The 23,886-nt window shown below is 36.8% G+C and overlaps 1 protein-coding gene across 6 annotated transcripts in view; it reads left to right on the top strand.

Moving 5' to 3' along the window:
• Positions 1-23,886, top strand: part of JAK2 (Janus kinase 2) — a 96,914-nt gene that overhangs the window by 37,808 nt on the left and 35,220 nt on the right. For 4 of the 6 annotated variants that reach the window (XR_011050042.1, XM_068422514.1, XM_068422513.1 and 1 more), the window contains 7 exons: positions 3,604-3,748; positions 8,141-8,391; positions 17,148-17,271; positions 18,062-18,179; positions 18,750-18,895; positions 20,264-20,585; positions 22,960-23,079. Coding sequence is in view for 5 of the 6 variants with exons in the window: in XM_068422514.1 (XP_068278615.1) it covers positions 8,172-8,391; positions 17,148-17,271; positions 18,062-18,179; positions 18,750-18,895; positions 20,264-20,585; positions 22,960-23,079 (1,050 nt within the window). In the remaining variant the exon portion in view is untranslated. The remainder of the gene's footprint in view (positions 1-3,603; positions 3,749-8,140; positions 8,392-17,147; positions 17,272-18,061; positions 18,180-18,749; positions 18,896-20,263; positions 20,586-22,959; positions 23,080-23,886) is intronic. The other 2 variants (XM_068422516.1, XM_068422518.1) reach the window with 2 other exon arrangements.

Below are 23,886 nucleotides of genomic sequence, written 5' to 3'. Positions count from 1 at the left end.
GCAGGGCAACTTTTAGATCCCCAATAGGTGGAGCGTGTTAGAAAAAGACCACGAAAACTGAAGACATACTCTTTCTCTACAAAACATCTTTAAATACGTTTTAAGACAATATTTTATATTTTCGTGAAAGCTGTTTTTAAAGTTGGAACAAATATTACCTGGGAAAGACAAAAAGAGTTTTCTTAATGCAGAAGATGATGCATTTCAAAGCACAGATTAACTTTATGTGTAAACTTGGCATCTGTTGTCTAAGTAATGGAAAAAGTTCTCAGATTTTCCAGATTGCTTAGTTTTTTTAAAGGTATTTTTGAGTACTTTGATAAAGTTAGCCAGAAGAATGTTTTCTCGTGAATATGTGGTGGGAAGATGTGAATCTGTTTCTGAGAATTTTTTGTGAAATACTAGCTGATGTAGTGTGTTCTGACTGAACAAAGACTTCAGAATCTCTTGTTGGTCCATTAAGGAACAGTGACATTTCTTCACATGCTGATGTGTGAAAAATACAATACTTTATTGCCTGTCAAAGGAGCACATGCATTTGGTTCCTTGAATTTAATATACTTTTGTGTTTAAAAAAACCCGCCAAAACAAACTTGCATACACAAAGCAAATCAGACCAGATATGCAAGGAATACTGCATGTTGTATGCAGGATATGAATACTGTTGTTATCTTTTTTTTTTAGATTTTAAAGTTTTCACAGCGTAACAGGCCATGCTGGGTACATGTTATGGCAAAGTTTAGTTGTGCTGCATTTGTCTGTATATTCAAACTAAACTGTGAAGACTACAATTAAATATGAACTATACCTATTAAGCGTAAATGAAACAAACTAACCAAAACAATTACAAGTGAGAAACTGACTGACTTTTCTTCTTAGTCTAATCTTGGTTTTAGAGGTAAAAAATTTATTTTGGTGGTCTTGTAACAAGACACATAATAGACTTTAGAACTTACTGATGTTCTCCCATTACTACTGACTACTGTGAGACCTGTTAGCACTTTTTGTGAGACTTTTCTAGTCTCTTACCTACAGTTTAACCACCTACCTACCATTATGTGGGAAGGCTTCCGTGACTGATGTTTACAATGTTCATTCGAATTCCTTGAGATGTGTGTACAAGCAGATGGAAAGTGTGCACATTTTTGTCATCTTCAGTTTATACAAGATGTCCTAGTCTGCTGGCAATAAACATGTTGAGATGTTGGGAGACAACCTATGTCTTCAAGGCCTTACTTGTCAACAGAAAATGCTATTTTGGTATTTCTCCTCTCTTGCTAGTAATTGAGTATTTAAGGTACTCAGTGACAGGGGCACAATAAACACTATTTATAGGAATTCCTAAGGCTTACTGAGAAGTGACTGTTTCAGGTTGTAGAAACCTCTTCTGCACAAAAAATTCTGTATTGTGTTCTTTGCAGATAATGGTAACTTGGAGATGATGGACTAATTTATTTTGACTGTTTTGTTAGAATCTAAGTTCATTTTGGAATTGGGCATTTAAATCCTTGCAGCTGCCAGCAATGTAAGCTGGTGCAGACTTGAACAAATCCGAGGAAAAGAGGAAATGGAGGAGCTAGGTCGCTGGCAAGATGGTGCACTGTCAGGTTGATACAGCCAGGAATGTAGGTAACATTCTTTGCAACTCTGCTGCTAAAAGAACAAGTTATGTCAGATGAGACTTACTCAGCCTGAAAGTATGTGAACTGAATAGTTTTATAACGTCTTGATGCAGATCCTATAAATAGGTATGTCTGTAAATGTGTGCAGAAGAAAAAGTGGTTGACTCACTCTTAAAAAAAAAAGACAGGGAAATATATTACTATAACCACTGTGAGCCTGTTCCACTGGGAGTTTTTCATCTCCAAATTTCCTTGCTTTTTGTCCAGAGCTATGAGCTGCTCTTTCATAAGCAGGAGGTCATTTTTCTGTTTGTCATGTGAAGAAGGGCAGACTTGATGTTAGGCTGCTTTATCCGATTTTTGCATTTGAAATGCAAGCTACAGTGTCACTAGGCTTATTCAAAATGTTGCAAGCCTTATTCCACTGGGCTCTGCTAGGCAGAGCATAGAAGCAGCTTGAGTTCTTAGCTTAATCTGATTTGTCCCATCAGTTCATCAGCAGCTGTCTCCTATAGCTAATGATGTTGTGCAATTGATCTGGAGTTTATGGAAAACTTACATCATTAACTACAGTCAGGTAAATCTTCATGCAGTTTTGCTCGAAGTCCAGAGCCTCACTGGGAATAATGAATGCAAGTCCGTTCTGAGCATGGAACAGTACTTTTTAAAATAGAGGATAATTTAGAGTACCCAGCAATGCCCCTTGATTTGAAACCTGCATGAGCAGGTGGTAGTTCTGTGCTTTATTTGAAGCTAGTGCTCTCAGATCAGTGTGGATGGGATGTGTGCTCAGTAGGTCACTGATAGGCTGCTCTGCCCCAAATAACCCACCCTCTCCCCCTCCTGCACTTTAATACAGGTCTGGAGAACTGGCATTGACTGTACTGGACTTTGGATCAGATCTTAATTGGCTGGCTAGACAGCATTTGAAGGAGAATCCCTGGAGGTGCACACAAAATACACAGCTGTCCAAACAAGGCAAAACTGCTTATCTCTAAAGGCAGTATTGCAAGGGGAGAAATGCTAGTCATTGCCTTAACAGTCTGACTTCTGTGGGGAGAGAAGCTGAATTTACTGCTCATTGAGATGGGTTCCTTTTTCATTGGGTATTGGTGATAGACTCAGTACATGGTGCTGAGGAAATTGTGTTGATTTGCTTCTCTCCTGTCCAGGGAGATGTGTCTGAAGAGTCATCAAATATAAAACTTGTAGAGTCTATTCTGAATTCTGACCACCTTGAACTTCCATTGTATTTTTTCCCCCTCTATTCAGTTTTAAAATTCATTTTTCTTTCTCTGTCGGGACCTTTCTGTGTTGGGAGGGTCACAACAGGGAATTTATAGTTTTTTCACTGGTGCAGGAAGGTGCTGTTGTGCTTAAGTGCTTTCAAATGGTGTTTCTTGCAACCACAGAAATGTTGTGCAAAGAGAGCAAGGGTGGGTGTGCCCTTGTCCTTCCTGCTACAAGACACTTGGTGTTAACTTCCACGTAAATTGAAATGAGTGGCTGTTGTCTGTTTTCCAATAGAATTAATTGTTCTAGCTAAAGGGGGTGTTACTACCTGAAGTGAACATACCATGTCTCTTTTTGTAATTACTTTTCCTTTTTCGTTTCTCTTTTCTTCATGTAATGCCATCAACAGTTTTTTTAAATTGGTGCTGTATTCACAGAAAAGAAACACATGGTGAGTTCAAAAAAAAAATTGGTAATTATATTTCAAGTCAGGTGTCCTTTTCATATACCAATTTCTTGCTAGAACTGAGGAGCAATCACAGTACAAAAAATGTGTTATTAAAAATTTTTTTTAAAAAAACCCCTAAATTTAAAAAGCTTTTGGCAAAGAAGACAGGAATTTGAGCAGATGAGATAGGAGTGGATCACTCTGTCTGTACCTAAACACAGATTTGAATTCTTAAATAATGATGCATTATGAATTGTTCACAGCCATTAACTTTTTTTTAATATTGTGTTTTTATTGCAGATACATTATGTTCCACCACTGCTTGTGTGCCTGCTTTGTCTGACCTCCTGTGGATACCAGCAGCAAGTGGATGACTTGTGACATGCTTATTTAAAGGGCTTCATCACTCTTATATTTCATACAGAGATTTCTCAACTGATAAAAGGTAATTAACAGTCGGGGATTTATCTGTAGTGAGAGAATGCTCTGATTTTTTGAACCTCCAAAGTTGCATGTTTGAAGTGATATGGCTTAAGAGCCTAGCCCTGGAGGTTTCCCTAGAAACACACACACAAAAAAAAGACATAAACTGAAGGTAGGGGAGGATTATTTTCAAGAACAGTGTTTAGATTTCACAAAACTGGTAGAGCCCATAGCTCAAATTGTCCATAAGAAGAAAACAATATTGTTCTGAATGGGGCTGTGAATGCTGCATGTTACTAAATCACGAGGATTTTGTATGCCCTCTGCATTTTAATGAAATTTCTTGCATAAGTGGTGGTTTTCAGTCTTATTAATCAATTTCTTCCTGGTTGACTTAAAAATGAATTAGTGCAGCTCAGTGTGGCTGGTAAAATTAATCCTCAGTTAGGTGCCTTGGACGTACAGACAGCAACAGAGAATTGCATGTAAACATGTTGCATTGTAGATGCTGGTGATTGTGGTTAGAGCAATATGGGAAATGATTAATCTCATCCTTTAGAAGCTATCACTTGAAATATTATCCATATTAGGAACATTAAAGTAATGCTGTTGGATCAAATCCTCTGCTCATCAGTACCAGAATCAGATCTTTTATAGTTAGTAGCTTTGATCTCCACATCAAGATGTTTATATTCCATCCAGATTTTGTTACACATTGCTTTTACATGAATAAATAGACAGGCCATTTTTCACTTTCACTGAGTCTTGATTTTGTCAGACATTGACTTTCAGATGTGTGGACCTGGTACATAGCTCCCTTTTGTCAAACAGATGTCTCTGTGGTACTGGGAGTAACTTATCTGCAAAAGTCCCATTCTGAGTATATTAAATCCCTTTATACAACTATGGGAATTCTTTACATGAACATTTACATTCTTTACACAAACACAGAAATTCTTTTGAATTACAGTATGATAACAAACCTGTTCTGTACGCTCCAGAAAATGACACTCAAATATGTTCTGCAAACAGGTAGATTAATGTCTCCCAGTATATTTAGCCTCAAATTGCTCAACTTTTACAATGGTCAGAAGAATAGGTGGTATTTTAAATATTCTGGATGAATAGCAAATAAATTTTTTTGCCATGTTTAATGTTTCTGTTGTGTTGATGCAATGGTCTATGGATGCAGCAAAGAAGGAAGAACCCAAGTGTGTCCAATTGGAGACTTGTCTGCTAAGAAATACAGGTGAAAGCAATTTTGGTAATGATGGGCTCTTTCACACCACTGGTGAGTGGTGACCATGTGTTTCAATTACTGCACATATGAAGCTCTATCCATAGAACTGGCTTACTTGGATGTATAGGACAAAGGCCAAGAAAATGCATTTTCTGTTTTTCAGTGAAGAAACTGGTTTAGCGATATTTCTTGCTTTCACCTGTCTGTGTCATCCGCACTTCGACATAAAAGACAAACTTGAAAGAAGTGGTGAAACAATTATACAAATCATATCTCTGGAGATTTTTCACATTGTCACATAGAACCTTTGAAATTACTGCAACAAAAAGAGTGGAGTATTCTGTTACAGTATTTGCTTTGTATTTTTTACTGCACTTTGTTGATATTTCACATTCTTAGGTATGATTAAGCAAGGTTCCCTTTTTGGTTTATGGAGTTTTTTATACAGAAACAAGGAGAGAATGATGAGGTTTTTTTGAAATGGCAAATGTGTTTGTAAATACACAAACTTTATGAAGGAGAGCTAGGCACAAGCATGTCTATTTAGTTCGCTTTTGAAGTGGGCCAGGTTTTCAGTTAGCTCTATAAACAATATTTCCAGTGTTGGATAGACATAATACCAAGTGACAAAGATGGAAGGATCTGTCAGTTCAGGTGAAGGTTTGTATTCAACAGCGGGTTAATATTAGAATATTTTAGAAAAAAATACTGTGGTAATTAAAGGCAGCTTCCTCTGGAGATTAAAGCTGTGAATGTTTTGTATAAGCAAGTGGTAGAGCACAAACATTACATCTTATATGTTGTTGACAGAGGTAGTGACAAAGCTTTTAAATATCATGTTTCTAGTGATGTGGTAGTGATTTTCTTCTAAGAAACATGAATTCCTTGATGGGCTGAGAGAAATGCATTTTTTTCCTTAATTGAGCATTTAGTTGTTGCCTGTGTGCTGCCTTTGCATCTGAAAGCACAAATCTTCTCATTTAAAGGTGGCTGGCTCTATGAATGAGGCATAGGGAATCTGTATGCCCCCCTAGATTAGGGCACAAGGAATGCTGTGAGTGACTCTTGCACCTAGAAATTCAGATTTATATGTCTGTGATACACTGGCTCTTTGTTTGCATAGTTTGGGAAATAAAATGATGCACTTTTCTCTTGGTGATGCTGTCTCTTCTTTTTTTTTTGCTTTCCTCTAGAATTACCATCATGATACTATAGTTTTAACGTCTTGTATGTGTAATTGAATATTTTTGTCTATCACATAGTTCATGAAGTTAATGTTTTCCTCCTTTAAGCTGTTTAGCCTTTTTTTCTGCTGACTTAACTGCTGTGATCCATTTCTGTAGCACAAGTCATCTTTAGCCTACATAAATGTATAGTCATACACTCATCCTTTCCTCAATAACTATAGTTGGGAGCAGAACATTTTAAAAAATCATGTTCCAAACAACTCATTTATGATAAAGCAGCACAGTTCCATAGAAACAGAAGCTGTTGAAAATTACACTTTAAGAATGTAACACTCATCTGCCTATACAAAACAATAAACATATTTTTAAGTTAAACAGTAATATTTTCATGTTCAATATCTTTATTAACTGTTCGGTATCTTCATCAATGACATACGGTGGTATTAGAGTGCACCCTCAGCAAGTTTGGGGATGACACCAAGCTGAGCAGTGGAGCTGATGGCCTTGAGCAAAGGAATGCCATCTAGAGGGGACTTGACTGGCTTGAGAACTGGCCCTGTGTGAACCTCATGAAGTTCAAGGCCAAGTGCAAGGTCTCACCTGGGTTGAAGCAATCTCCGCTACCAGTACAGACTGGGGGATGCATGGAGCAGTTCTGCAGAGGAGGACTTGGAGATATTGGGAGATGAAAAATGAGACGTGAACTGGCAATGTGCACTTGCAGCCCAGAAAGCCAATTGTATCGTATAAAAAGAAGCATGGCCAGCAGGTCGAGGGATGTGATTCTCCTCCTCTGCTCTGCTCTTGTGAGACCCCACTTGGAGTCCTGCGTCCAGCTCAGGGGTCCCCAGCACAACAAAGATGTGAACTGGTTAGAGCAACTCCAGAGGAGGGCCACAAAAATTATCAGAGGATTGGAACACCTCTCCTGTGAAGAAAGGTGGAGGGAGTTGAGGTTGTTCAGCCTGGAGAAAAGAAGACCCCAGGGAGACCTTGTTGTGGTCCAAACCATTCTATGATTCTAAAAAATCAAATCTTTGTAACTCATGTCTTGTTTAGACCTATTCTGCATTTTCAAAATACAAAATGCTGAATTCCAGGTGGTAGTTACTTGGAATCAGTTTTAATAAAAGCAAGCCATATAGACTGTGATCAAAGCTTTTATCATAAGCATGGATTATACTGATTAAAATTATGATGGAATCACAGAAGAGCAAAGACATTCTTCGCTGACTTTTGGAATATGCTGTCAATCTCACTCTTTTTTTTTTTTTAAACTTGGGTTTATTTTTTGCATTATCAGAATATACCTGTGGTTATATATTGAGTTATTAGTCTTTGATTACATTTATCAGAGAGGATTTTTAGCTTGACTTCCTTATGAATAGACTTAAATGATTAGTCTGAAAGGAGGAGATCTTGGAAGTCCTCCCAGTCATAGATACAAAACAAGTATGTTTGCTTAGAGTCTAACCTAGGTTAGCACGTTTTCTTTTAAGTGTCCGCTTAAGACTAAAACTCAGCTGAAAGATGCTATCCCTACCCTTCTCTTCATCAGTGCCAGTTTGTGACCTTGCTAGTTGTTTTGTCTTGTAAGTTCTCAGTGCAATCTTTGCATTTAAATTGGGAATATAATGAATTGCACAGATGTCATTAAAGGCATTATTTTGGCTTTCAGGTTTAACTAGCATATTTCAATTGGACAGGTGAGCGCACGCTGTCTAAAACCCAGTGAGAGGTAATAAATCCTCTAGTTGGACTCCCAATTAATGTCTTTGTTTTACCCGTCATAGTGTCTGTTATTTTTTAGACTAGGGCTATGCAGTAAATCAAGGAGAAACTCAACTTTTAGTAAACCTTCTAGCCATTCTCTTGTCCTCAGCTGTTAAGGTTTTTGCTGTGTCAGAACGGTACTATCATTAAATAGAAGTATTACAAGCAAAACCAAATGCAGTTTGTCAAGAAGTACTCCTTACATTTCTTTTAGGCAAATGCTCTGAACAGAACCAAAACGAACGATGGCCTGTCTTACAGTGACAAACATGGAAGGTACAGCAACTTCTACTGTCCACCAGAATGGTGACATCCATGGGAATACCAGTGCACCCAAGCAGACAGAACCATTGCTTCAAGTGTACCTTTATCATTCTCCTGGGAAGACAGGAGGAGATTACCTTCAATTTCCAGCTGGAGAATATGTTGCAGAAGAGATTTGTGCTGTTGCCTGTAAAGCTTGTGGTAAGTATATACATGACTTTTCCTAATGAAACAGTGAAATTCAACTTAATGCAAGAAAGTTTTTAATAATCCAGAGCTCATAAAAATGGTAGCATTTTAACTGAAATGCTAATATCTCAGTTCTTTCAGAAAGTTTTTGATAATCCAGAGGTCATGAAAATGGTGGCGTTTTAACTGAAATGCTAATTTCTCTGTTCTATCAGAAGTAATTAGCACCAGGGTGCAAAACTGTTCCTGTCAGAATGCTTGTGAAACTGAGATTGTGATCAAATGACTGCCATCTTTTTTCAAATAATTTGAGGGTATACTGTCCTTTAGAGCTGAGATATAGTTTGGATAGTTACATCACAGCAGGAGCTGGAAATGGCTTGAATTACTTTCTGATGCAATCCTGCAAAACAGATTGGTCCTGGAAATTATGCGTATATTGTATATTATACATGCTTAATTACTTTGCAGATGGAAACTGTTCTATTAGATATAACATGACTGCTTGTGTGTGTGGTTAATACTTTTTGTAATCGTTTAGGAAATAAAGTGAGTAAATGACAAGGTAGTATATTTGAAATAAATAAATAAAACATGTTTATATCTAAGAATACCTTGTTACATTTGCCCAGAGTTTAACATGAACAGGTGCTGAGACCCGTAGTAAAGTAATTCAGGCATGCATTTTGTGCATGCATCTTTCTTTCATTGCAAAAGTAAGTTGAATTTCTGAAAAAAAAAATAATTTCAATGAACTTCAGATATTAAAGTGACTGTCTTTTTGTTCCTCAGGCACATGTGCACACACATGTACACAGAGTCTCTCCATATCTTCTTTTGGGCTGTCTGTGGTACAAGGCTGGATTTGCCTTTTAGCTTTCCCACACACATGTACACAGAGTCTCTCCATATCTTCTTTTGGGCTGTCCGTGGTACAAGGCTGGATTTGCCTTTTAGCTTTCCAAGTGCCACATTTCAGGTGCAAATGAACTTAAAAGAAAGGCTTGTAATTCCAAATCTTTCTTTTCCAGTGGGTGACAAATATGAAGCTGCTGAGTCTGACTGTACATTTTATCTCCAAACATTTTACACTTTTCTGATTTTGTCTTTTGATTGCTATACTGTTTTTAACTGTGGGTTTAATGACTTTTGGGAGGGATCTGTCAGTTTTTTCTGTACTGTTGAATGTCTTGTACTGACTGAGTTGCATGCTGTGAGTTGGTAATTTGCTTGTATATGGTAGCTTCACAAAGATTCTTCTGGGTTTAAGCCCTGTTGTTCCTTGGAGTTCTTTAGGCGTGGCAGAGTCTAAGATCAGAGTTTGTAGACTTGTTCTTCATGTAATATGAGAGCTTTAGGCAGATAAACATATATAATGAGTTCAGCAGAAGCGCTGTCAGGATTCGTTCTGGGAGACCGTGAGGAAGTAGTGTGGTTTGCAAAGTCTTAGCCGTGTGAGATTCTGCTGCTCTAATGACCTTGTAGGTCTGAGTTTGACAGATGGACCTGGGAGTTTTTTCCAAGTTAAGGTATCTTTTTGATGGTGACTCAAATTAAGATCTCGCGGGTATCTTCCACTGTGTCCCCAAGGTGCTATAGTCTCTTTCCTCCAGTTGAAGAAAAAAATAAATGTATTGTCTCCCTGCTCTAGAAAACATGCCCATAGTCATTTCTGTAATAAGGATAGGTTTCTTAGCACTAGTGCCCTTGTTTTTTGGGCTTCAGTTTTGCCTCTGTTAGGTTTGTCAGCTTAGTTCAGAGCCTCGGGTACAGCATTTAAAGGTGTATAAGGCTAGCGGAGCAGCAGGGGGGGGAAGTTCTTCGCTTTCTGAGTGTTAAAGTGGTATTGAAATTTTACGTTAGGCGATAGTTAATTTTTTTTTAATGGAAATAAATACTGTGGTAGTCACTGAGGGTATTGCTGAGGGAGTGAAATAGAGAACAATTTTACTAGATAGTGGTGGGGAAAAATGCTTCTTTGTTTAACTTAGATATTTATGTACCAGCTTGCCAGAATATTAAACTGATAAGGGCTTGTATCCATCAAATTCAGTATGCTCAGAATAACATGTTCTTTGAAAGAATATACTGTATCATCAACCACGACATCCTGTGCCTTGCTTCCTTTGCTTCCTTTGCTTTTTTTTTTTGTGATAGGGGAATAATAAGTCACCTGAACACAAATTTTTCAGTTACTCTTGTAACGAATCAGTTAGTTAAAGGCTGACCTTCCAGATCTCCCAACCTAGTCTGAATTCACTGGAAAAGTAACTACCTTGGTACTTTGATTAGCTGTTTCTACTGTTACTGCTGGTTTGTCCACTTTTTTCTTCCTTTTTCTCTGGTTTGAGTTTTCCTTGGTTCAGTATTCAGATGTTTGTTAAAGTTATGTTTTTCTTCTCATTTCTCCTTCACCAGCCCTAGGGAGATACTTATGTGCCATAATCAAATTATCTTTAGGTCTTCTTTTTGATAAAACTTAAATTGATTGATTTCGTTAGCTTGAATGTCGTAACTGTTTTAATCTTTTGGCTGTCTTCTGCATTATCTCCGGTTTCCCAGGAAAACGCACAGCCCAGGCCATGTGTGATATTCTTTGCACCCACATCACAAACATATAAAATCCAATTCCTGCTAATCCACAATCCAATTAATCTTGTTTCCCGTGATGTCATCTGAAGACTTCATACTCTGTTGCTTGTTTTGGCAGACCTCACCAATCCTTTTCAAGGCTTCTAGCTTTCTGGGGTACCAGTTGCTGTTTTGCTGGTACAGCTAGTATCTAGCTCCTAGATGACTCTTTTAAAAATAATTTTGTATGAATAGTACTCCTTATCAAGTTGGTTTTTCTGTTTTTCTATTTCAGTGTTCTTCACCAGAGTTCTGAAGTATATCAGTAGTGATTTATACTTACTTGTATAAATAAAATGTTTTATCATGTTGAGCCTTTATCCTTGTAGAGATGAGGTAGACAAAGTCCTCTGAAGAGTGATTTCTGCCTGGCAGCTACTATGCCAATGTTATACAACCTTTTTCTCAAAGGAATTTCTAACTTCATTTCTTTCTAAATTGGTGGAAAAGGCTGAAATGGCTGCAGATTTTTGTTCCCTTTTATAACAGTTATTAGTGCTCAGATTTTTTTCTAGGAGGTTTTGTGGTTGTATGGCAGAACATATAGGTTTGCAAAGCCTATACAGTCAAATAATGTTTCTGGTGGCAAGACTTGTCTTTCAGGAGTTGGCTGTGTATCAGAATACTTTATAAAGAAGAGTAGTTCAGGTAGTAGGCATGTCCGAAATATAACAAACTTGGTAATTGTTAATGAACTTTCTCTGTGATCTGAGCAATTGTTAGATCTCTTGATAGCAGAGCTGGTTACATCAAAGTATGACTGTTTGTTATTGGTGGCAAGCAGGACTGGATCTAGGCAAACATCAGCAGTCGGAGACAGTCTTATTATGTACCTTTTACGCAGTTCCAACAATTGAAGGTTTTCCAGTCTGTGCTGGCTTGACTTTAGGCCTGTTGTGTATGGCATGAATTGGCTATATAAATATTAGTCTGTCTAAATATTATTCTATAGTTGCATGCCAGTTTGAGGCATGCACATGGAAGCTAAGACTTTTCTTATTTAAAAGCAACTTTCCGTTTTTGGAAAAATATAATAAATATGAAACTTTTTTGTAGGTTTGTATTTTTATACGGAAAACATTTTCTAACCAGAAATGCAAGAATAAATGAAGCGTCTTGAAATTAAGTTTAAATTGACTAGTCAGTGTCATGGTTCAGCTTTTGTATGTTAACTAATATGTTAATTGCCATGTAAAAAATTATAAATGTCACACTAAAAACAAGGGAAGTCTTTGCTTTCAGCCTAAGACAGAAAGTGTATTAGAGGAACTAACTGATGACGGAAATGAAATATGATGGAGAAATTGTTCTAGATGTTACAGAATCAGTGTTAGATGTGTCTTCTAAATTCAGTATCAGAGACTTGTTTTCCCAAATCATGATCTTAAACCCTTTCATTTTCTCCGCTCTCTCAAATAAACTTAAATGAAATTTCTCTTTTAAGCTGTTTTTAATGTGTTTACAATCAGTTTATAAAACTATCAAGCAGTCAAGGCCATTCGAACACAAGTAGTGGTAATAGTTCAGGAAAGCCACCAGAGCTGATGCAAGAGAGTGATAACACAAGCTTCATGTGATATTTTACAGAATAAATAAATGTGATTGTTTACAGAATAACTATAAACTTTGTTTATAATTTTTGTTTTACTCCAAGTGTAAATTATGGAAAAAATCTAGAAATCTGTGTTTAAAAATTAGCAGATGTGATTGAAAATAACATGAACTGAATTTTGTTGTGGTGTAGGTGAATCAGATACAGACTACTGGGAACATCTGAAGTCTTTGAATTTGAATCTTGGATGTATTTATTTGTATACAGAAAGAAGGATGTTTTGTATGTTATGTTAGTGTAACTGTGCTATAACAATAATTTTGAAGTAAGGTACTGCCCAGTCTCTTGTAAGTGGGTTTAGGAGGTTTTATCATTAGATAAAGTAATTGAAAAAAAAACCAAAAACACAAAACCAAGCAACTGTGGGATGTACACTGTACATTACCAGAATAATACATTATACACAAGACCAGTATTACATGGAAAAATAATTTTATTTTAGTTTTTAATCTAACAATTTGTTGATTTATTCCATCATCTGAATAATATGACTAAAAAAATATATGCATCACATGTATGTATAATCCAAATAGTTACTGAATTAAAGTTAACAAAGATATTTTTATATTACACTAGGTAAGTGAGTTTGTAAATCACAGTTAAAACAGTTACAATTATAAGCAAGACATTGCTTTGATGTTAACCAAATAAATTTGTGCCAAGTTCTTGAAAATCTTAACAAATTAGTAGCAAAGTATGCAGAGCTAGTGACTTTAAATCTAACTGTAACATTTAAATAGTACATTGAAAAATGTTTTGGCAAAGTCAACCAAGGAGCATAGTTTTGTTTAGCATCTTGCATTTCTGCCTTGGCTGGTCCTCCTGGTGTGTATGAACCCTAAATTTCTGTAGGATGTATCTGACTTTATTTTCTGGCAGGCTTTTGTTCTGATTTCCCCCCTCCTCTTCTGTTAGGATCATTAAACCCTGAAATCTTAGCTTTTTAATGGAACTAGAATCTGAAGAGGGAACCAGTTTGATAATCTGACTCGGTTGTTGAGTTACAGGCAGCTAGCAGTTAACAAAAGACCTTGAATTTATTGGCTTCTGTGTGTGGGTTTTTGGGGTTTTTTTTAATGTTGATATCCTGAAACTCGACCTAGAAACCTTTTAATTCTCACCTATCTGATTTGCTAACAGATTGGAAGTTCCATGGTACTTTCCTTGAAAACTGCTGGTGCCTCCTGGAAAGCTGTAAGATAGTAGAGAATTTTTAATTATACCAAAGCAAAAACACTTTTTCAAAACATTTGATGTGACTAAGCACTGACAGTGTCTGCAGTCAATTAACATTTTCAAGGGAGTGACTGGGTTGCATAATGTGATGATTGTGATGATCTATGGTACCTCTTTGCTTGTATGGTTCAGAGGAGTTTCCTTGTTAGTAGCTAGAGGATTTTAAGCAGATTTATTCTTAGCATGCTGAATTTCCAGAATTCATACGTCTCTGAGTTATCATTGATTATAACTGCCCATTGCGGGTTTTTGTTTTTCTGGGGTTTTGTTTTGTTTTTTTTTCTTGAGTGATAGACTTTCCTGAAAACCTGCACGCAACACACCGCTTCCCCTTTATTTAATACCCTTTGCTGGAGAAGCAAAGTGAAGAACAATTCTGCTTTATTATGTCTGAGTCACTGTCTCCTCTTCTAATTAATCATTAATTGATTTGATAGCATGGTTAGTGCAGTGCAGAAATTCAGGGGAGATTTTTTAGTACCTGTTGTGAACAGCTTTTCTGATTTTACTTGTCTTGAAAATAAATTTCTCAGAAGTTTTCACTGTTGCTGACACATCTAGACTTCATCAGGAGACTTAGACTCCCCACCCCCTCACACCTCCACTCCCACCCCCAGTCTTTTCGTTTTCATTGTTTCTGGAGAAAACATTTAAATATTGCAGTTACCATTCGCTTGAAAAGACCCTGCAATTAATAGTGCTGGTAAGAATTACATGAAAAGAGACGTTTTTGGCCTCTCTGCTTTTGCCAGACTTTAGTGGACAACTTTTGAGACTCTAATAAGGGGATTTGCTCTGTTTGTATAATCGTTAACCTTTTTCAAGTATAGCAATATTCTGGCACAAATGCATAATTCTTAAGGGGGAGAGAAAAAGAAAGTGTAACTCCTTTTCTGGAAAAACGCGTATGATCTCTATGTCATTGAGCACTGGCAGTGAAAGGTACAAGTTACCATTTGGTATTATAAATACTAAAGTATGAGGGATGAATGAGTGCACAGTTTACTTTTCATACACAGGAAGACAGCAGAGAGGATTTTTTGTATCTTTTTGTTGATGCCAACATTTCTGATTTGCAGGGGGAATTCCAAAGTCATGTTCCTTGCATAGTTAAAGTTTCAGAATGGCAATGATATGATCTGGTTTGAAATATCTGTGGGTTTTTTGTTTTGCTGTGGTTTTTTTGAGAGGCGGGGGTGGTGGTGATGGTGTCTGTAATGTATAGGGTGAAATACAGCAGCTTAACATTTGAATCTAAGAATATGACTTGGAAATTTTTTCTTGTTCAGCGTGCTTATGTGGGATTGTTAATAGTTCGGGGAAATGTATTAGTGAGACTGCGTAATACTCAGCATTGCCTTGAATGGTGTTTAGCATCTGGCTACAGTCCTGAAGTAGGCTGGTGATTCACATGCATTACACTGTAATTAATCTGAAATTATTTGGGTTACAGACATGACACAGCCTTAAAACTGCTAAGCTGGTTGTTACTGCTTTATAGACAACTGATCTGTAATGTAATCTAGTTGATCCCACTTCACACATCAGAGAACCATGTTTGGTTGCGTGGGATAGGTTTCTTTTTAACTCCATAAAATGGAGTTATTTTGATATTTCTCAAAACTGATGGATCAAATATGTCTTACTGCACCATAAATTTGCAACGTCTATATTTACCGCCGCTCCTTCAGTTACTAATCCCTTCAGGGTTATTCCTTGGGGGGGGTTGTTTAGTTTTGGTTTCTCTTTGGTTACTTTACGTAATGCTTTCCATTTCTGTAGTTTCCTGTAAGTCTATGACTCCTTTTCATAGAAAATCATGTGTTAGGACATGTAGTTCTGGTATATTTTGGTAAGCTTTAGTTTAAACAAGTGTCAGGTGATTAGCCTGTAGATTTCAGCAGTTTAATCTGACATCTGCACAACAGACCTCCTAGACCCCTTACTGGCTTGCTACAGAGGCAAACCCCATTTTGTAATGAAGTTAAGCTAGTTGTTATTTAAGACTGAATTACTTTTTGTTCCACAAGCTTAGGCAGTTTTGTATGTGGAGTTGATTAGTTATTTCTAACTGAATGTTTTACATGCACTTTAGATGTGGTGAAAGAAATTTGGGTCTTCCCCCTTGAGTAGTTACCTAGACGTTGCTCAGAACAGAAACAAATAAATAAGGGATTTTTTTTTTCTCCTGGTTTCTTCTGTGAATCTCAATTATTTCATTCTACGTCTTTGGGCAGGGTTTGCCTTTTCCCCGAATTCCTTTGTCTCTTAACATAATTTTAAGTTACTTTGGTTGTCTTTATCTGTTATTTTTTCAATATTTTTTGCCTTCTTCCCCTGAAGTATCTTGCTTTAATGTATAAGTAGTTTTCTTTCATTATGACCTACTGTGACTTTCACACTGTAATTTTCATCCTACTCTCTGACCTCTAGACCTGTATCTCTTCCCATCTTCAAAATGTGTTTGTCAGTGGTTGAAGTTAATCCTTTTGTGCTGTCAATTCTCAGGCTTTTAACCTGTTTTCCAAATCGTAGCACTGGCATCGCATGGATGCATAACACTGCAGCATAGTACAGTGCTGTGGCATCTGTCTTATGTTAGGCTGTACTTTCAGCTGGGGGTCCCAAAGCCAAACTAAAATTCTAGTGCTGCTGAAGAGTCAATGCTCAACTGATTTCCATAGTTTGTGAATAAGTAGGATTGCTTGTCAATTCTCATTAAAACAATTCCAAATTGTTGAGGGGAAAAAATATTTTCCGCTTTTGTTTAACTAACAATGTATGTTTGGTTTTGTTCTCAACTGAGCTACTAAAATGTAAACGGCAGGTGGTTGTCCTAGTCATGGTGGCTTTCTTTATATTGCTTTACTTCTAATTTTTCATTAGTCTAAAATCTTAAAATCAGTGCTTAGATCTGTTTTTGGAAAAGGTAAGGAAAAAGGTAATGTACTGTTCTTAGCTGTTACTAAACTGAGAGGCTGAGAAGCCATGGTATTAAATGCCATACAGAGAAAATCTTGTAATTTAGCAGTGAAGTATAGCATAACAGGTGAACACAGTCTGCAATCAGAGAACATAAAGGAAGAATGTGAAAATAAACTGGCAAAAACAGTCTGCAGGTTATGGGGTGATGATTGTGGTGCTCTTGACAGTGACAGAGCAGTGCAATGAATAGTTGGAGAACATGTGCCAATCTGCTACTTTTAACCTCAAATATTTTTTTTTAATAAGGTTGATTCTTTGTGAAAACAATTCCCTATACATGTTTGCTTCTCTGTTCTTTGTTTAGGTATCATGCCACTGTATCATAACATGTTTGCACTCATGAGTAAAACAGAGAGAATGTGGTATCCCCCAAATCACATCTTCCATGTAGATGAAGCAACCAGACTCATCCTAATTTACCGGCTAAGGTAATCTAAATCAAATATCATGCAGTTTTCATGGTAGAACAAAACTATGTGAGAAAACAGAACCAACAAGATACTTAGTTGAACCATAGTTTCTCTAAGAAGTTATGGACAGATTGTTGGTGATATCTGGATAAGAGATAGATAAAAGAATCAAAATTATTGGAGTAGGTTTGAATAATGTATTTTATCAATTGTCCATATACCATATATTTGCCATGTCAGATTGAAGAAATAAACAATAAAAAATATAGCAGAATTAAAAATATTTTTCTTAATAATGATAGATCTCCTCTGTGCTTGCCTGTTTGAAATTAGTGGCAGTTCTGAAATGCTTCGTCATTATCCTGTGTACTCAGGCAGATGTCTGCAATAGAAGTGTTTTTCTCTAACCTGATTTTTGAATGTGAATGTCTAAAGCTACAGTCACAGTTTTCCTTATGTAAAAGATTTTGTTTATTTACATTGCATAACATGGCCTGAGTGATTTTTTTTAGGAACTGTCTCAAAGGAAACTGGAAGACAGTAACACAAAATTCTCTATATTACGATTCATGAGGATAACTCTGCAGAGCTCCTTGTTCCTACCAGTACAGCTTATCACCCTGCTTAAATGTTGTAGTACTTTAAGTCTCCAGGAACTGGATCCAAAGCCTTCCATTGTCTAATTTGGGCTTCATATTGGTCCTCCAAACCAGCCAACACTAATTACATGTCTATGAAAGCAGTAATGTCTGGTGTTGGTAAGTGAAGGTATCTGTTTATTGATGTTTGCTTAAATATTTCCTAATAGGTTTTATTTTCCCCACTGGTATTGCAATGGCACCAGCAGAGCATATCGATATGGCATTCTTCGAGGTTCAGAAAGCCCTGTTCTTGATGATCTTGTCATGTCTTATCTATTTGCACAGGTATGATTTGCTTGATTGTTTTTTAATGCAGATTGGTAAAGGTTGTTAGTATTTATTCCCTTTCACATCTTCTGATAGTAACTGTGGAGGCTCTTTGGACAACTTGAATCCCACTCAAGATAAAAATTAAATTCCATGTCATATTGTGTATTTGGAGGGATGAAGCTCAAATGGCAGTTGTGAGGAGAGCAGTGAGTGTGTATATCTCCTTTCTTGTGCCACTACCGTATGGAAGTCTTCCAGTGTGACTTTCATTTTGGACTGGCAGAATGTAGGACAACATCCTCCCCATACAGACCTTTTTGAGATTTGAAATGAAAATATTTTGAAAACAGTGTTTCTAAGCGTGATGGTATCTGGTATCCATTATGAACATGTACAGCTTTTTGTGAGCAAAGGGTTTCAATTCAGAAGAATGCAGTCTTTAAAAAAAAACAGAGAAAACACCACCAAAAAAAACCCCAACCAAACAAAAAGGACCCCCAAAAAAACCCCAACACCCCAAAAAACTTTTATTGATGAGCAGCAGTGATGCAGTTTTAATTGCTTTTTTGCATTCTTCTTTCTCAGTGGCGAGATGATTTTTTGGATGGATGGATACAGATGCCTATTACTCACGAAACGCAAGAAGAATGCCTTGGAATGGCTGTTCTGGATATGATGAGAGTGGCCAAAGAAAAGGACCAAACCCCACTGGCTATTTACAATTCAGTCAGGTGACTCCATACTTCAGAATTGTATCACACCTATCTGATATCTAAAACCAGTATTTTTGCACATTAATATCTGTGAGGAGATGTTCAGCTGTTGGCAACTGATTTATTCTAGCATAATGATTCCATAAACTTACCTATAGTGTAAACTATAAATTAATAGAACACTTGTATCATGATGGCCATTCATGTTTTTGGGTACATGGATTTGGTTCTCTTAATTGAGAGGTAAGGCAGAAGCTACTCATGTGGGAAAGCGTGTAAGCAATAATTTGAATTGGGAGACACCTCTGTAAGTCATCAGATCTAAACCCTGGTTCAGATCAGGGCCAGCTTCAAAGTTAGATGAAGTTACTCAGGGCCTCGTCCAGTCAAGTTCTGAAAATGTCCAGGGATGGAGATTCCACCATATCTCTGGGCAATTTTGTCCTCTATGTGATCACCCTCATTGAGGAAGATTTTCTCCCTATCTAATCGGTATCCCCTGTGATACCAATTATCCTCTGTTGCCTCTTGTCCTTTCACTGTGCATGTCTGAAAAGAGTCTAATTCAGTCTTATCCATAACTATCTGTTAGTTGAAGACAATTAGTAGAACACCCTACTTGAGCCGCCTTTTCTCCGGGCTGAACAAATCAAGCTCCCTTATGCCTCTTCTGTCAAGTCATGTGCTCCAGGCTCTTAACCATCTTGAGCAGATCTCTGCTAAACTTGCTCGAGTTTATCAGTTCACTTTGATTTATCAACCTAATCGGTTTCTACTCCAGCTGAGTAGGTTTCTGTCCCTGCTTGATGTTTGTCTTTTAATGAAACCTAGCAGGAGGTGTAAAAAATGGAATGAGACGATGAATTGGCCAGTTCATTGCAGGTGACAAACTACTCTTTTGCCCCTTGGTATAGCATATGGACTGTGATATAGGAACTTCAATGAGAACCAACCAGTGTTGTATTCTACCCCCTATATTTTCAGCCAGAAAATCTGTCCTCTATCCATGTAGTTGCCTCTATCTGTGCAGTATCTTCTTTCCAACTTCTACACCAAACAAATCCACTGTGTAGCTTCTGCTGCCTTACCTCAGAACTTCAGTAATGACTAGAACAGACATGTCTGCATTATGGAAAATGCATGATGTAATATATGTTGAAACTGAGTCAGGGGAAAAAATGGAAAATGGAAGAAGAGACAGAACTGTATTTGAAAGAACATATTACAGATTGCAGAAAGGATCCTTGTTGTCCTACAGTTTAAAGAATAAGGTTACATTTAGAGGAAAAGGTATTTTCATGTCGACTTGTTTAGCACAGAACTAATTATCTTTGCTGGATTTAATGGATAAAATTAGTAGGTTTTTTGCTGGTTATGTTTTCACAGCTACAAAATGTTTTTGCCTAAATGTGTGCGAGCAAAAATCCAAGACTACCACATTTTGACACGAAAAAGAATAAGATACAGGTTCCGCAAATTTATACAACAGTTTGGCCAATGCAAAGCTACTGCCAGAAACTTGAAACTTAAATATCTTATAAATCTGGAAACCCTTCAGTCTGCCTTCTATTCAGAGGTTTTTGAAGTAAAAGAACCTGGTGGAGACCCTTCTGGAGAGGAAAGTTTTGCAACCATTGTAGTAACTGGAAATGGTGGAATTCAGTGCCTAAGAGGAAAACTTAAAGACTGTGAAACACTGGCGGAGCAGGTAACTTTTGTTATTTTAATAATTGTGCAGCTTGTCATGTAACAGAGTGATTAGCTTGTGTTAGAAGTTCTGGTTTACCTCAGGTAAATTTGGTAGGTAAATTTTATTTCACAGTGATGATACAATTTCTGTATGGCTGAGGCTCACAGAAATGTATTGACTTACAGTGCAGGATTTTAAAATTAGTTTTTGATTGGAGTATTAGAAGAAAGTCAATACTTGAATATGTCATACTTCTGTGCTTGACAAATGAAAAATTTAGTGTTGGACCTTCATTACTGTAAAAAAAAATCAATGTGGAAAAGTAATGACCCTGTCCCCAGGTATAAGTAAAATGCAGAAACTCCTCAAATTCTCTTTGAAAGCAGGCTTTGAAGGACTCCAAAAAGCAGGTAAGTTTCGCTATACCTCTTTCCTGCAGCAGTTAGACTCCTACCAGTTAGACTCCTACCAGTGTCTGAGCTAGCAAATTTGAAGTGAAATTTCTGTGACTGCGGAGTCCATATACTCTTTGTTCAGGAATTAGATGCTAAATGGTTCAAATAAGGTCTAGTAATCATGTGCTGTTGCATTTTTATTTATCAGTATTATTTCTTTTGTGTGTGATTTCCCAGCATGACTATTAATCTTGTTGAATTTACCAGAATCTGATACAAACTTAGAGCAGTATAAATTGAGAGTGTGGAAATTTTCCAGAGGTAAAGTTAAGGGCAAAGTGGAGCACATGTCCATTTTCCAAAACAATTCCATCTGTTACCTTGGCAGTTTTTATGCATAATATATAGCAGTCAAGACCAAACTAGAAAACGTTGTATTTTTACAGCATGCTATAATAATTTGTAAAAATGCTATGTTTTTGGTAATACTTAACAACAAAAAAAATCTGATTACGTACCTAGATTTTTTTTTAAGTGTGGTGTTCTTAGAATATTTTTAGATTGACATTAGGTCCAGTTACTTCATTCATAGTTGTTGTGTGTCAACCCTCTGCCTTTCCTAAGTTGTCCGTAAGTGTCAGTTGCTCTGGCAGAAGCTAACATAAATGTCAGATTTTGCAATTTCTAGTTTTAGGTGTACAAAATTTATGCATACTATGCTGTTTGGGCCTGGCAGACAAGCCTTTAGTAAGAGCAATGTTTAAACTAATCGTATTTCCTATAGAGATTGCCAAATTATTTTTTCATAATTAGTAATATTATCACCCCACTTACTGACAGAAACACACTGTAGGCTGCTTATATTTTCACTGATACAGAAACTGTTTATAAAATTGGTTATGAAAACTTAGTAAATGAATAAGGCTGCTTGCAAATGTGATCATAACTTTTGTTTCAGCAAACTATACTGATAAATCTTTATTAAGATACTGAATTGAAAACAAAAAAATATTTTTTTGAAGGCAGGAGTGACATATGTGGGGTAGATTGTGAAGAAATTAGTTTTGCTAGTTCCGGATGAACAAATAGAGCATCAGGGACTTCAATGCATTTGAGCTGATTTATTCTAGCTGATAGCCACTGAGTCTTACACCCTCGATTACTACTCCTGTTTATGTATTAGGATATGTTGCATCCATATAAATGGGGCATTCTGATGAATAAAATGTTTGCTTTGGAAGAATAATTTTAGATAGATAAATCTACATTTATTTAAGGATGTTTCTTAGCATCTGAAGTTATACTGAAAACAAAACAAAGTATGATTTATATGACATTGTAATTTGACTTGTGAAAGTCTGAAGGAAGTGGTACAGAATATCATAGTATCAAAAACTACCTGAACTTGCTATCAAAGGAAAATGTGTCTTGGATTTCCCATGTAATTAGAATTGGTGCTTCAAGTTACATAGTCACTGATGACCATGGCTGATGGGAGAACCTTTTCTTAGACCCTTTCTTCATTCATACTACATCCATCTCTTTGGTAGCAGATTTTGCGGCTTGTATCACTCTGAACAAAGCCATGACATCTTGGATTGTTAACAGGCTTTCTAAACCTCCTTAATCAGGATGCTAATAATTAGTTTTCAAAAAAAAAAAAAAAAGCCCCAAGATTAATCACAGTATTCCGTTGTTAATTCTCACAAGCTACTACAGAGCAAAGAAATATCTACAATAAAAAAACCCCAACCCATATACGGATATTTCCATTCACTGTTCCAGGATCTTTGTGCATTGTTTAATTGATGCCCCTAGTGGTGGTCCCATAAACACAAAACTCCTTTATTTGTAACGGCATATTTAAGGTTTTATGATCCTCTTTGTTGTTAGCTTACAAGTTCAGAGTTGTAGGAATTCTAATTCTGCAAATAAGCGGAGTTTTTTAGTCACTATTTATGTTATTACTGACATTATGTAACCAATATTTATTGCAGGATTTACAAACATACTGTGATTTTCCTGATATCATCGATGTCAGCATTAAACAAGCAAGCCAAGAAGGCTCCAGTGAGAGAAGAATTGTCACCATTCACAAACAAGACAGCAAGAATCTGGTCTGTTTACTTTGCTTGCTGTTTTTTCAAATAGATGTTGCTTTGAGCAGACTGTGTGATTGCTGTGGTATTTATAGTATTGTATAACCAATTACCATGCTAATTAAGCATGAGGTGAAACTAAATGCATTTCAGCAGTATAAGTGGTGTATCAGAAGACCAAAGGTCTTTCGCATTCAAAGCTCTGTGCGTGGACTGGAATAGAAATAGATGTTTATAGATGAGGGTAATTTCTGATACACAGATTGGTTCTTTTCTTAACCTAAGTCTGTGGCTTTAGCTATCGAGCATAGTGTTTCTGTGCTGTCATGGTAAGCTGTCTGCCAATGACCAACACATTGAAAAAAGCTTCAAAATGCTCTGAAGGAATGATGATACACAGACTATGAGTATTGGGACAAAATTCATGTCATTGCTTTTACTATTTAGAATCCTTTGAAGAAGATCTTAAAAAGTATTTTATACATGAATGTAAAAAGTTTAGTTGTGTCAGTTTGAACTCCAGCATTGCGCTTGAGTCAGGCTTTTTATCAGGTATAACTGTCACATAGTTGTATGGTGGGTTGACCTTGGCTGGACACCAGGTGACCACCAAGCCGCTCTATCACTCCCCCTCCTCAGCTGGACAGAGGGAGAAAAATACAACGAAAGACTCATGGGTCAACATAAGGACAAGGAGAGCTCAGTCACCACTTACCGTCACAGGTAAAACAGACTTGACTTGGGGAAATTAATTTAATTTATTACCAATCAAAAGTCAGAGTAGGGCAATGAGAAATAAACCCAAATCTTACAAACACCTTCCCT

The sequence above is a fragment of the Nyctibius grandis genome, chromosome Z (assembly GCF_013368605.1).
Source record: "Nyctibius grandis isolate bNycGra1 chromosome Z, bNycGra1.pri, whole genome shotgun sequence".
NCBI classification, from domain to species: Eukaryota; Metazoa; Chordata; class Aves; order Nyctibiiformes; family Nyctibiidae; genus Nyctibius; species Nyctibius grandis.
The sequence above is the reverse complement of the archived record's forward strand: the minus strand, read 5'-3'. Positions and strand labels throughout refer to the sequence as shown.